Source organism: Seriola dumerili, unplaced genomic scaffold (assembly GCF_002260705.1).
Source record: "Seriola dumerili isolate Sdu_G_001 unplaced genomic scaffold, Sdu_1.0 BDQW01001815.1, whole genome shotgun sequence".
Classification (NCBI taxonomy): Eukaryota; Metazoa; Chordata; class Actinopteri; order Carangiformes; family Carangidae; genus Seriola; species Seriola dumerili.
In genome coordinates this window covers 44,080-57,170 of record NW_019176070.1, presented here as the reverse complement: position 1 = coordinate 57,170, position 13,091 = coordinate 44,080, and the positions used below count along the sequence as shown (strand labels likewise).

The window sequence follows — 13,091 nt, the reverse complement described above, 5'->3', positions numbered from 1 at the left end:
ATGTGTTAGATGTGAAATTCTCAAACAGTTCTTTTTTAAAACGGTAAACACGTTTCCAAACTGTGATCTTTCACTTTCTTCTGCAGATCTGCGTACCGCTAATCTTGCAGGATAAGCTGTCATTGGCAGAATCCTACGTCACAGGCCACAATCATCTCGAACAACGACTCGTCACGCTGCTAGATTCCTGGTGCCATCCCAGCTTCAGTGTAGAAGAGATAAGCAAGTATGGAGCGTGTGTGAATGTATGAGAACCTGTACTGTACATGTAAGCACGAGTGAGCCGCTGTAAAAATCTATGTTGTGTTACCACAGGCGGTTTCCTCGCCTCTCTCTGTCCAAACACTGCATGAGCCAGATCCAGCCCAAAATGCTCATCAAACACATCTTTCGACTTGTGGAGAAATTCAGTATTGAACAAGGTGTGTGACAAGGCACATGCAGTTTTTTATGTATTTTGTGTCTGTCTCAGGCAGAAATGATTGTGATCTCCTATTTTTGACACAGGACTGTGTCCCAATGCTCTTCACAAGAGGAGACTGAACTCTTTACGTTTCCTCATGTACAAGAGGTTTGTGGAGGTAAAGGATGCAGCACACTTTCAAATTTCATTAAACATAATAATATATACCAGGGATTTAAGCAGGCTACTCATTAGTGTCTTGTATTTTTAGTATGGTAATCGTTTTGAGATGGAAAACACACATCCTTTTGTGTTTAGTGTCCAAAATACACACTTTTCGCACTGTCTTTATGACATGTATTTTTTGTTGTTGAATGTATTGTTCATAGTCGTGTGTAATATTTTGTTGCTTAAGACCATCGTCAACATTGATTAAATTAAATTAAATTGATTAAACTCCTCCTTTTTCTATCAGGTTTCTTCACTGATTTGTTGGCAGTCTCACCCCTTTACCAAATTCCAAGACCATATTGAGCATTTATTTCAGTTTTGCTTCATTCAGTTGAAAGAAAATGTGCAAATTACAGTTTTTTTTTTTTAATACTGCACTACATATACACTATATTGTTGCCCTTTTGATTTTCTTTCAAGTTTTTACTTTTGATTGTAAGAGCACTGTCAGATGTTTTCTGCAAACAACAAATTAGATGTTAGAATTAATATCAGCCTCTGATCTTTGGAGGAGTTTCCTGGATATTAAAAACTGTAGGTGAAATAGGGGCAGAGACTGAGCAGGTATCAATATAGTCTATTTTGAATTCAGCAAATCTTAGTCAGATTACCCGGATAGAAATTTTACTCAGAAACAATTAAATACTGATTTTGTATCCTTTTTTTCTATCAGTATTTCATTCTATTTTTCTTTTAGAAAAGCATGACAGAGGATAACTGGAGTGACCATGTTCAGGTAAGTTGTGCTTATAGATGTGTATAGATATGATGTGTAGATAATTTGTACTTATATATAGTCTCAATAAGATATGCAGGATGTTTTGTTTGTTTTAATTGCATGTGTGTATTATTTATATATAGTATGTAGTGGCAGATGATCTTGAGCTGCAGATCAACTTGGTGGAGATGTTGGTGAAGTACTGTGGTCTCCAGAAAGCCTCTCAGTGGTCACTGAGATACAACATCCCCAGATATCGACTGCCCTGCGGAGTATGGGAAACGCAGCAGAGTCTACCACCTGATCTGCAGTAAGTTGACCCAAACATGCATAAACGTATCCTATTACACAACTTGTGGCACGTACAGTCTGTATTTATTTATATAAAGAGGAATAGTTGGAGCCTTGAAGTTTTATCCCAGAAGTGCAACATGGAGCTGAAGTGTTGTTCACCACATCCCCTTTCTCACACACTGCAAGTCTATTGTTAAGTTACTGATTTACATCTCTTAGCTGCTCAAAGCTGCTTAACAATGTATCTTATTTATAGACATCTTGTGCCAAATTTTATGTTTGACTATTTTCATTGATTGTGTGGACTGAAATATTAGACTCAATTTGGGTTAAAGCTTTTACCAGAGTTTGAAACGTCAAGTGGTACATTTTTGTGACATGTAAAAGATGCCACATATCCCATATTTCATTGAGACACCATGCTAATTCATAAGATCTAATGCAGTGTGGTGTGTGAGTCGTTGAATAATATTTAATTTTAATTTGTTGTTGTTTTTATTTGTTTCTGTGATTCCTTTCTGTTTCTCTAATGAAACTATCTATCCACTCTCATTGTACATTCACTGATGAATACTCCTTTTAACGTGCACACTCACAATAACACAAATGTCTCGCCTCTGCTCAGACAGATATGTCTGAGTGATTCAGCACAAACTGAGGAGTGGACGCCATCTCAGTTTCATTGTCAGAAGTTCTACCAGGTGCCACTCACCAAAGACAAGGTTCACTTTGTGGACACGGCAGAAGCTCTCCAGAGATGTCAACACATTGTGCTGAAGGTACAGAGAAGTAAATGCCAGCAAAAAAGAAAATAGTTGCCCTCTTTGTGTCATTTTGCAACCATTAGTGAAAATCTGTTAATTAATTAGTTTTTCTTTTAAAAAAACAATTTTTTGTAGCTGACTTATCGTCTCCTGTTTATCCTTTCCTAGGAAGGTGGTATAGTAGGAGTTGACATGGAGTGGCAGCCTACATTTGGCTGCATCTCAACTCAGCAAGTAGCCCTGATACAGCTTGCAGTTTTTGACCAGGTTTTCTTATTAGACCTCTGTGCAAATGGATTCTGTCAACACCCAGATACTATAAGTTTCATCAGGAGCTTGTTCTCTGAAAGAAATGTCCTTAAACTGGGTAAGCAACAGTCTTGATATCATAGTCTTGTTGTATTTAAGACTTTTTTTTTTTTTTTTTTTTTTTTTTTTAAATTTTTTTTTTTTTTTTTTTTTTTTTTTTTATACATACTTCTGTCCCTCACATTTCCCCTTTTTATTTCAATTTAGGTTACGGTATGACAGGAGATCTCAAGTCTCTCTTGGCCACCTGGCACCAGTTTTTAGAGGAGCCACTGAAGATGGAGGGGGTACTTGATCTTCTTAGTATACACCAGAAGGTAACATTATCTTGTCAATCACATAACTAAAAGGCTTCTAAACTAAATTCAGTGCTGTTTTTCCTTAATTTGAACAGGTATATTTTTTGGTTCTGATTTAATAAACTTAAAAAAAGAAGCAAACGTCATGCTTGACAATAACCTTATATTTCTCGAACACTTATAACACATTTATTTTCAATTTATTACAACATTCAACATATACATGCTTGTAAGTGTATTGTAGTTGTAACTCCAGAATGGGTAAGATAAAGCTATTCTGATTTTCTGAGCAAGTTAGTTTTTTGGTACTTACGGCGGCCAAGAACGGAGCAGGCTTAGTCTGGCTCAGCTCGGCAAGCATCAGTGTTTGTTGACTACTGTGTCCCATGCAACCAGGGATACTGTACTAGAGGTTGTAACAGATTTGCTGTGTTTATAGTGAACACTGTTCTTGGCTATATTTGGAAGATAGCCCGGGTACATACTGCTGCTGTGTCCCAGTAATTTGCCTGAGATATATGTAGCTGAAGTCACAGTCTCTGAGGGGTACAGGAATGTGGAAATGACAACATGGGCCAGTAACTGATGAGGTTTCTTCACCATCTGCTGGAGCAGGCGGCATGTTGCAGGATGTGAGGAATGCAAGGTATATTTTGTAAAATCACAAGGAATGTCCGGTTAAAACAGGATGTTGTTGCAGGCCATAAGAAGGTAGAGACTAATTAAAATACATTGCCTGGATCATTGCATTGTCACAAATTCTAGATCATTTAAAATTCATAAACTTCCTTGAATTACATCCTTGGAAACAGGTTTTTAGAGAAGAAATATTCAACATTGGGCCATTTCATTTTGAGTTTATTGTCTGTGATGCTTTATATAGATCCAGAGTAGTAAGGTCAACAGGACTCAAAATGGTCCTAAAGAGGTGATGGTTGGAGAGGACTCTGCAGAGAAAGGCCTCAGTCTACTGGTACAACAGGTCATAGGAAAGCCCCTGGACAAGACGGAACAGATGTCCAACTGGGAGAAACGTCCACTGCGCATCAGCCAAATTAGATATGCAGGTAAGCTATTATGCATGCAGAGACAGACAATGACAGGGAGCCAGATGGTCGCTATTCTTTTCACTATAGAATATCAAAGATTATTTTGTTATCCCCTGACGAACTGCAAACCAATAAATCCCCCCACTTTCCTCTTTTTTTCCCTTTCTTGTTTCTTAACCTTCTTCTAGTGGCAGATGCCTACTGTTTGCTGGATGTGTACTCTGTCCTCTCCAGCAACCCAGCATCCTTTGGGCTGCCAGCTGACCTGCGCAGCATCTCTTCAAGCCAATCAGAGAAGAGTGGAGACAAGAAGCAGAAGGAGAAACAGGCCAAGCAGAAGAAACAGGCCCTTGGTAAAGAGGTAAGGGGTCAATTCCCATTTTTTTCATAGCAGTTTAAGTTATTGACAGAGTTTACTTATTTTTATGAGGTTGCCATGAACATGAAGATATGAAGATAGCTAAATGAAAGTCACAAGGTAGATAAGAAGATAATATGTAGCTCAGGAAAACTTACTTTCTTCCTCTCTAGTTTTTCTGGATAGATGTCAGACACACATGTTTTTGGAGACAGATGAGCTAAGATCAGGAGAGGAACTTTCACTAATGAGATATGTAGAAGCCAGGATCCATTTACGACTTAACCTGTTCTTGACATTTTGACTCTAAGAAGTGTATCGTGGTTTAAGGTCATTAGAAACATTTCTGTTCAAACATGTTCCTTTCAGGTGTTTGTTTTGAATTTAGTCCTTGCCACAGACTGCAACTGTTAACTATAAAGAACTTTTTTCATTTTAAAGAACTATTGTGCTAATATATTTACCATTTCTTAAGCATGCAATAACCTTGAGTCTTGTGAATGAATGCCAAAAACTCCCAACTGAAGAACCTGGGTTTGAGCATCCAACCTGCAGGGAGGGACAATATGTGTTTGACCAAGACCTGAGCAGTCCCTATGAGCTCCAGGGGTGCGGTTGTATAGCTCACCCTGTGCTTTGACCTCCCTGCACTGTGGTGAATGTGAAAAGAAAATCCCCCTGTGGGGATCAGTTAAGTATCACATTATTGTCTCTGTCCATTTAGGAATTTCAGGGGGCTCAAAGGGTCAGTCCCCCTCGCTCTGACACAGAGAAAGACCTCCTGTGTGGCAAGAAGCCCTCAGAAGATTCCCCCCCTCTGCCCCCCCAGCAGTTGCGGGTGGTGTGCGACAATATGCTTCAAGGACTCGGGAGGTACCTGCGCTGTTTAGGAGTTGACGTGGTCATGTTGGAGAACACTGATGATCACAGAGTAGCTGCAAAGGTGAGTTAGTAGTCTGGACTGAGAACATACAGAGACAATAAATTCATACAGAAAGAAGATTAAGTCAAACAAAAATACTAAATGTTGTAAATGACCAATAGTAGCAGTACCGCATTTATTAAATGTGTTATTTTGTTTTGATGTATATTTGTTGTGTGTCAGTTAGCACAAGCCGAAGGCCGTGTCATACTCACATGTGGACAACCATTCCAAAGTGTAAGTAGTAACTAATGTGAAGTCAGGAACAAATCTTGTTTGATCAAACTCATGATGCATTTTGCCTGTGTTCCTTGTTTGCTAGTATACATGTGTTGCCTCTGCCTTCCCGTATTTCTAGTTGCGTTCCCAGGTGGGTGAGGGTCGCTGTCTGTCCCTAGACTGTTCTGAAAAGGCCAGAGACCAGGCTGTTCAAGTCCTCAAACACTTCAACGTCCAGCCCACTCCCAGTGATATATTCAGCCGCTGCCAGGTAGGAAAGTTCAAGTTGGTTCTGAATGTCTTCATAAAATTAACCTTGTGTAATATAGGATATCATATAATGATATAGGATTACCTGAGGTCTGCATATTTCTTCTAACTAAAATAATGTCAAAGATTATCATTACTTGCACATGGGAAAATGTGAGTGGAGCACAGTGAGGACAGAGAATAATGAAGTCCACCATCCAAAGACTAAGTGTTGATTGAGACTGAAAACAGCCCAGCTTTAAAACAACGTAAGGCTTGCGTTGGAGGTGGGCATGTTGTTTCAGGTAACAGTGAGACAGGGAAATACAATCCAGGAAGTCCAGGTTTGAGTAACAGAATTTGAGGGCGTATCATTTGCCAAAGCACTTCACAACAGTTTGTAATACTGTCAGACAGGATTTTATGTCTTGAAAGTAATCACAGCGGCAATTATGCGTTGCTTGGATGTATGTGATTGGCCAACACAGCACTTGCCAGATGATGTTGCATTGTGTTGCAGCAGAAGTTGTCTTTTTTTTTTTGCCAGATAACTGTATATACATAGTTACTTTTTGCTAGAGCACTCTGTGTCAGCACCACCGCTGCACCATCAACTGGCCTCATTCAAATGAATGAAGAGCCTATGCTTTTTCATGCAGGGATAAATTCAGTCTGAACACACCCTAAGACAGAACAGTCCGATAATATAAGGAGGAGGAGGATGATAATAATCATTCCAACATATTACATACCATGTACTACATTTATGGTTTAGGCATTTAGCTGATGCTTACATAGACAAAAACTTTCAGTGAGAAAGAGAAAAAAGCTTGAGGTCCTAAATCAGTGAGAAGTTGAAGCAACACAAATACCCATGTAATATTTCTGTGGTTATGAAGCACTGCTGAACTGCTTAATTTCATGAATTGTGAGAACTTATCTTGTGGTGGATGTGGTGTATTGTGTAATCCTGAATGAAAGAGGAAGAAATTAATGTATGATAAAAGGAAATGGAGAAAAGGAAAAGAAAATACCCTCTATTGTACTTGTTTGTTTGGAGTGTTGTCAGTTGAGGCAGAAGACAAAGGTGAGGGCCTTGACATGCTGAACTCTGGCTACAAAAAGTGGCTCTTCTCACGTGGAATGTGACTTCTCTTTTGGGGAAGAAGCTGAAGCTAGTTCAGAAGGTGAAGCTACACAAACTTGATATAGTTTGGCTAACCTCGACATGCTCTGGAACCAAACTCCTGTATAAGGCCTGGGGCCTCCTTTTCCAGTGTTGCCTAGGGGGAGAGAATGCCTGTTTTCACCTCTATTGGACTATGTCTTGGGGTCTCATTCACAAGTGAAGTTAAGATGGAGTGAAAGATTGGCAGGCAGACTGGTATGGCATTGGCAGTAATGTTGGTGTTGTATCTGCAATCTCCTTTTTTTCAGTCATTATCACCACAACAATCCAGCACAAGTGGCCAAAATGGGCTCACAATAACTGACAGGATGAGGAGCTCGGCCATTCGGAAAGAGCTGCTGAATCTGTATGTTGAAGGTAGCCGGTTCTGGCGGTTTGGTTGTCTAATCAGCAGACGTCCTGGTTTCCTCCCTGTGGGAGTATTCTGGGCATGTCCAACTGGCAGGAGGCCGTGGGGCAGACCCCAGAGATGCTGGAGGGATTGCATATCCCATCTGGCCTGGGAGTGCCTCAGGACCCCCAGGAGGAGCTGGAGGATGTGGCTGGAAAGAGGGATGTCTGGGTTATGTTGCTTAGCTTTCTGCCACCACTAAATGAATCTGTGCAAGTGTTGAAATGGAGGGGATGAATGAAAAAAGAACTCTTTGGAAAAAAGTTAAAACCTGGAAGAGAAAGGAAACTGGAAGAGAAAGGAAACTGCATACAGTTTAATCTATAAGTTTCCTCAAAAGCCTTTCGTTATCATGTTCTTCTTTCTTCAATCAAAGGAACAGTGATTCGTATGAATGTACAGCATTATTGTAATTCTTATTTGTTCAAGTTTGTAAAGACCGGAAAAGATGTTTGTTAGTTGCTATCGAATGTTGGATTTATGGTACCTGACCTGTAGAGATCTCCCTGGGTGGCTGTTTAGGGAAACCTGTGTGTGCTCCGACGGCTGTGTTTGTGTTTGTGTGTGGCGGCAGTGGTGGTCACTGAGAGGGGTATCTGTAGCACAGTTTCTAAACTTGGGTGTTCTGGTATGCTCCTAGTAGGGGTCCCTAAATGTGTCAAGATACACCACTGGGTGCATTTGTGTCAGGCACAATATGTTTAAAACCTGGACCACCTTGATGCTACCTCCTGTCTTGATGATATGATGATGCCACAAACACACACAAACCAAAAAAATTTGCCTGAAACAATCAGTGGCCATATGGTCACCTACCCACCTACCTTCCCAGTTTATTGGTTACTCCTGACACCACTTCAAGGGGAAGTTGCTTTGATATATTATCACCAGAGGAAGGCCAAATGTGGCCTCTAAAATCATAATAGTAGCATCTCAGCCTCAGATCTTTCCCATATTTCAGGCAGTAGACCTGAGAAAACCCTTATCTTCGGATGTGGGTAATTTGTTTACAACCTCAACCAGGGCATGACCATCTGCTTTAAACAGGATGAATGGAAATGACAAGTAACTGAAAAGGCCCTGCCTTTGCCTTTTTAATTATTCCTTGATAATTTTCTGAAATCAAATATTTTAAACATTATTATCTAAAAGTGTAATTTCTAAAATTTACGACCAAAAATAAATTGAGTATATTCAAATACTTTACCTTATGGATACAGGTTATAAAATACAATGTGCAGTTCATATGAAAATTTAGTTGATTACTGTTTGAATAGTAGTTTATAGTTTCTATTTTATACTAATGTATTTCACTAAAAGATTACTAGTTAATTCCAGATTAAGCTGGACATGATTTCTGTGTATAGGTGTGACTGAGTGAATGAGTGAGAGAGAGTTTCACCCTGGGGGCTGCTCCACAGGCCACCCAGGCGAAGTTAACCCCTTTGTTAACTGATTGTAGAGCTCTGTCATAAGCCAAGGATGGGTTAGTTTCTCCCCTTTGTCTTTCCCTCATGCTCTTATACAACTGATGAATGTCATGAGGGAAGAGAAGTAAAACAGACAGGGGAGAGGAGATTAACCACAGACCTGTGTACATGTTTTTAAAGACTGTGCAGGGAAAGGGTTAATGTTTGTCTCTGTATCAATAGGCCACACAGAGATTTTAGAGGCATAGGAATGTGTGTCCACCATGGAGACCCCATCAGTGAAGGGGAGATGTAGGAGGGCTATGCCTACTGCATACAGTGTATAAGTGGTTTAAAAAAGGAAAAAAAAAACACAGCATGACTTTTTTATGATCTGGTGTTTGACGGTTTGAAGGTAATATTAATATAATGATAATATTTGAGGCAGAATCACGGCAACTTAAAACTCATGTCTGTTTGTAGGAAAACAGGACTTTGTTATGTATATTTATAAAGGCCCATCTACAGACGGGCTTTGCAAAATAGCCTTGGCTGTCAGTGTTGTGGTATGTGTCATTGTTCTGTGCTATATACTATAAAAAGTATAAAACAAAATAAAATAAACACGGCAGAGGTTTTCCACACAGGATGAACGGGATAAACAGTAGAGAAACACTCTTTATTTCAAAAAAAAAAAAAAACGTTGGCAGAAGAATCCGAAGACTAAATGCAGTGTGGCTGCGAGAACTTACCAGCAGTTAATTGTCAAGAGAAATTTGTAATAAGTAGTAGTAAAGTAAAATATGGTTTCATATTAATGTAATGAATTAATGTAAATGTGAACATAAATGTATATTCATCCATAATCTTTTTGTCAATTTTGTATCCAAATGCACCTGCTCCTAGTTTGTTGCCTCGTTTATACCCTTTTCAGCAAAGTCATGACATGAAAAAACCATTGTTGTTCAAATAGCATATTCTTACGTTGCTGTATTTTAGCTACACTTCGTAAATTTTCAGCTAAGAGGAATATAGCTTTGTCACTCCCCTCTGACACAAATGAAAACTACAGGATGTAAACATACAATAAATGTGTCTTAATATTGACCTGTGGAATAAACACACAGTTTCACTTGAAATAGCAATGCATTTATTTTTTAAATATTTGTCAATAGTTTATCCATAATATATCAATTTGTAAAACATCAAACCTCAAAATGCCTTAAAAATATATTAAAGATAAAATTAACTGTGTCAAGATGTTGACACGTGTCACAGAATTTAATTTAGTCCTTAAATTTCATCTCTGGATTCTTGCAAGGGGTAGGGTAAGAGGGTGGAGTTGGCAATCGGTCCATCAGTTTCCTTACTCAGCTATATCCTATCCCTACCACTAATGCCTGTTCCGTCTATACTTTCCATGAAAACACACACATGCACACACACACACACACACACACACACACACACACACACACACACACACACTTCCGTTCGGTTGCACAGTTCAGTTCCATCAGATGTCCCATACTGGCCTTTTATAGACATGTTGAGATAGCAGAGATTGCCTGAGAGATAGACATGAAACCAACCAACCAAACACACATACTCACACATACAGTGATGCGTACACACAGTCAAAACCCAAAACTGACAAACACACCGACACCATCATACACGCATACAGAGTCACCTCAGCAGTATTACACACACATACACACAAAACACACACAGCACTTGAGAGCGCACTGACTCGGTCACAGAAGCACACACACTCTGTCGTAGACATTACTGCAGCAGAAACGCTGGTTCCCACGCACCAGACTACTGGGGAAGTGAAAACAAGAGCAACAGGAACCGCCACACCGTGAGAGGGAGGGGTGGGAGAGATTTGGGGGGGGGGGTGAGAACAGAGGTGATGGCAGGGAGGTAAAAACAGAGAGAAAGCGAACAGCAAGGAAAGAAAATTAAAAGGAGCAAGTGAGTCTGAGATAGGGAGAAGAGATAAAAATAACATTACTTGAGACAGTGTTACAGAGACTGCGTGAGGAGGGGAGGGGGGTCAGAAATAATCAGTTCGTGTGCAAGTGAGATGAGTGTTTGTTGAGTGAGGAAGAGTGAGAGGAAGAGAGAGTGTCTGAGAAAGGTGGCATTGAAGCAAGGGGGTGGTGGACGAGGGAGAGACGATAGAAAGACTTGTTGTCTGTCCTTTGATCTACAAAGAGAGCCGCGGGCTGAGAAACAGGAGGAATGTGAGAGGTTGAGACACGTTTCGAGTTACCCTTCACTGGCTATGTGTGAATACATGTGTTTATATTTGTCCACATGGGAGTGTATGATTGTGTTAGTCATTGTCAGGATGTACATATGTGTTCAATTTCAACAGAGAACAGGCGACACTTGTTCTCACACCTTCAGTCATATTCACTGCTCATTTTTAAGTACACATGCACACAGCTTTTTTAGATGGCCACAAATATACACGGTGTCACCCTTTGCTCACACGCAGACTAGGAAATTGTCACATTTTCGCTTTAAGTGTGTTTGAGCACTGTGGCTTCACTCGACATCTCTGTGCATGTACTGTTCTTCGTGCATGGTGACAAAACAGGGGTCGAATTTGTGTGTCCCGCCTATTTCCCACTCTCCCTCCCCTCTCCGGAGACTAGAGGGGAGCGACAGCAAGAGAGAGAAGGAGGCCACGGTGGGGAGGGGGGGCATTCCATAGGCACGCCAAGACATTCCGAGGGAAACCATCCCAAATATTTCCCACTGTGTGTAGCGAGGGCTCCGCGTCTCCTGTTACTCGCGCACACACATACACACACATGCAGTTTGAGAAAGTGCTAAAAGTGAACACACACACTGGGAGAAAGTGCTACTCACACATAACACAGGTCATTCTCACACTTTCTAGTGCACACACATGTAGATAGTTAGTGAGTGCAGCTATGAGTGACTGATGGGCAGCCTGTATGTCCGTTTCCTTTGTCTGTTTTTCTTTTTTTTCTTTTTTTTTTTTTTTTGGTCTCAAGGGCGACGTGCTGTCTGTCTTTCTCTCTGTCTGTAGGGAGCCAGATCAGGAAAAGCCATTGTAATTGTTGTGTCACTCCAATGTGTGAGTTTATGAATGAGAGAGCAAGTAAGACGTGACCACAAATATTAAGCCTTTACGAAGTCGCTCAGGGTGTAATATTCTCTCTGTAGTGACGAGTCATTCATCAGTAATTTGACAGTATTCCTGTCTGCTTCTCTGGAAAGCATTTTCATAAGGAAGTCATTGAAAGAAGAACAATGGTTCATAGTCTTATGCAAGAGTAAATTTGAGTCACGTTTATTATGAAAATAAACAAATTATTAGGACATATGGTTGATGATATGATTGAACTCAATAATAATAATATTTCTAATATACCACACAAACTACATAATATGGCTAGAAGTTATTTAAATTACATATAAAACAATCAAACTGATTTTCAATGCAATGCTGACCCTCATATGTATAAAAGATTAAGCTTAGAATGTGAAATTCTGCAGATCACACTTTATTTTAATAGTTAAGAATCCCTGTGTCACATTTGAGCTTCAGTAAATGGATCTGACAAGTAGCCTGTCTTCCGTAGTACAGTTGTGGTTTGGTGTCGATTTTGTGAGAAGCAGGCAATTTAGTTTTTGGTTGTTTTGGTTTTTTTTTGACAACGGTGTGAAAAACCCTCAGAAAAACCTGCAGCTTGTAACCTGTGGGACGTGTCTTTAGTGTCCCTGACTCATTTTGAAGTTGATTCTCATGGCTGTCTGAGCAGACAGCCACAATAGCAAAATACACGAACACACAAACGGATAGATAAGGCAGAAGATGAGCCATCACTCACCAAGTGTCTGCCCTATAAAAAAAATCATGCCTGCCCTCTTTTCCCACAGTCAAGTTGGCCCCAGGGATAGCATAGCAATGCAATGACACCTGTGTGTACGGGTGCATGCATGATATGTATCTGTGTGCGTGTGCGTGCGTGCGTGCGTGCCTGCGTATGTGTGTGTGTGTGCGTGTGTGAATCTATAGTTGCTCAAACTGTGCTGAAGTTTCTCTTGTGGGACAGATGTATGTGTTGATAGGTTGTTCATTGGGACATTTAATGATAATTCAAAATGTAATGATCTGATGTTAAGAAGCCAACTTTCTGCTGTGTCCCTGTGATGCTTGTTCTGTGTGAGTGTAGCCGATCACACAGTGCCAGTCTTATGTGTGTCGTGACACTGACTTATTTTTGTTTTAAGACCTAGATA

General features: G+C 40.2%; 1 protein-coding gene across 1 annotated transcript in view; it reads left to right on the top strand.

The window, feature by feature from the left end:
- Positions 1-13,091, top strand: part of exd3 (exonuclease 3'-5' domain containing 3) — a 39,905-nt gene that overhangs the window by 6,764 nt on the left and 20,050 nt on the right. The window contains exons 7-19 of the mRNA XM_022768679.1: positions 87-226; positions 316-422; positions 508-581; positions 1,332-1,370; positions 1,496-1,662; positions 2,272-2,425; positions 2,579-2,777; positions 2,927-3,036; positions 3,902-4,085; positions 4,256-4,428; positions 5,150-5,368; positions 5,531-5,584; positions 5,706-5,837. Of these exons, the coding sequence (XP_022624400.1) occupies positions 87-226; positions 316-422; positions 508-581; positions 1,332-1,370; positions 1,496-1,662; positions 2,272-2,425; positions 2,579-2,777; positions 2,927-3,036; positions 3,902-4,085; positions 4,256-4,428; positions 5,150-5,368; positions 5,531-5,584; positions 5,706-5,837 (1,752 nt within the window). The remainder of the gene's footprint in view (positions 1-86; positions 227-315; positions 423-507; positions 582-1,331; positions 1,371-1,495; positions 1,663-2,271; positions 2,426-2,578; positions 2,778-2,926; positions 3,037-3,901; positions 4,086-4,255; positions 4,429-5,149; positions 5,369-5,530; positions 5,585-5,705; positions 5,838-13,091) is intronic.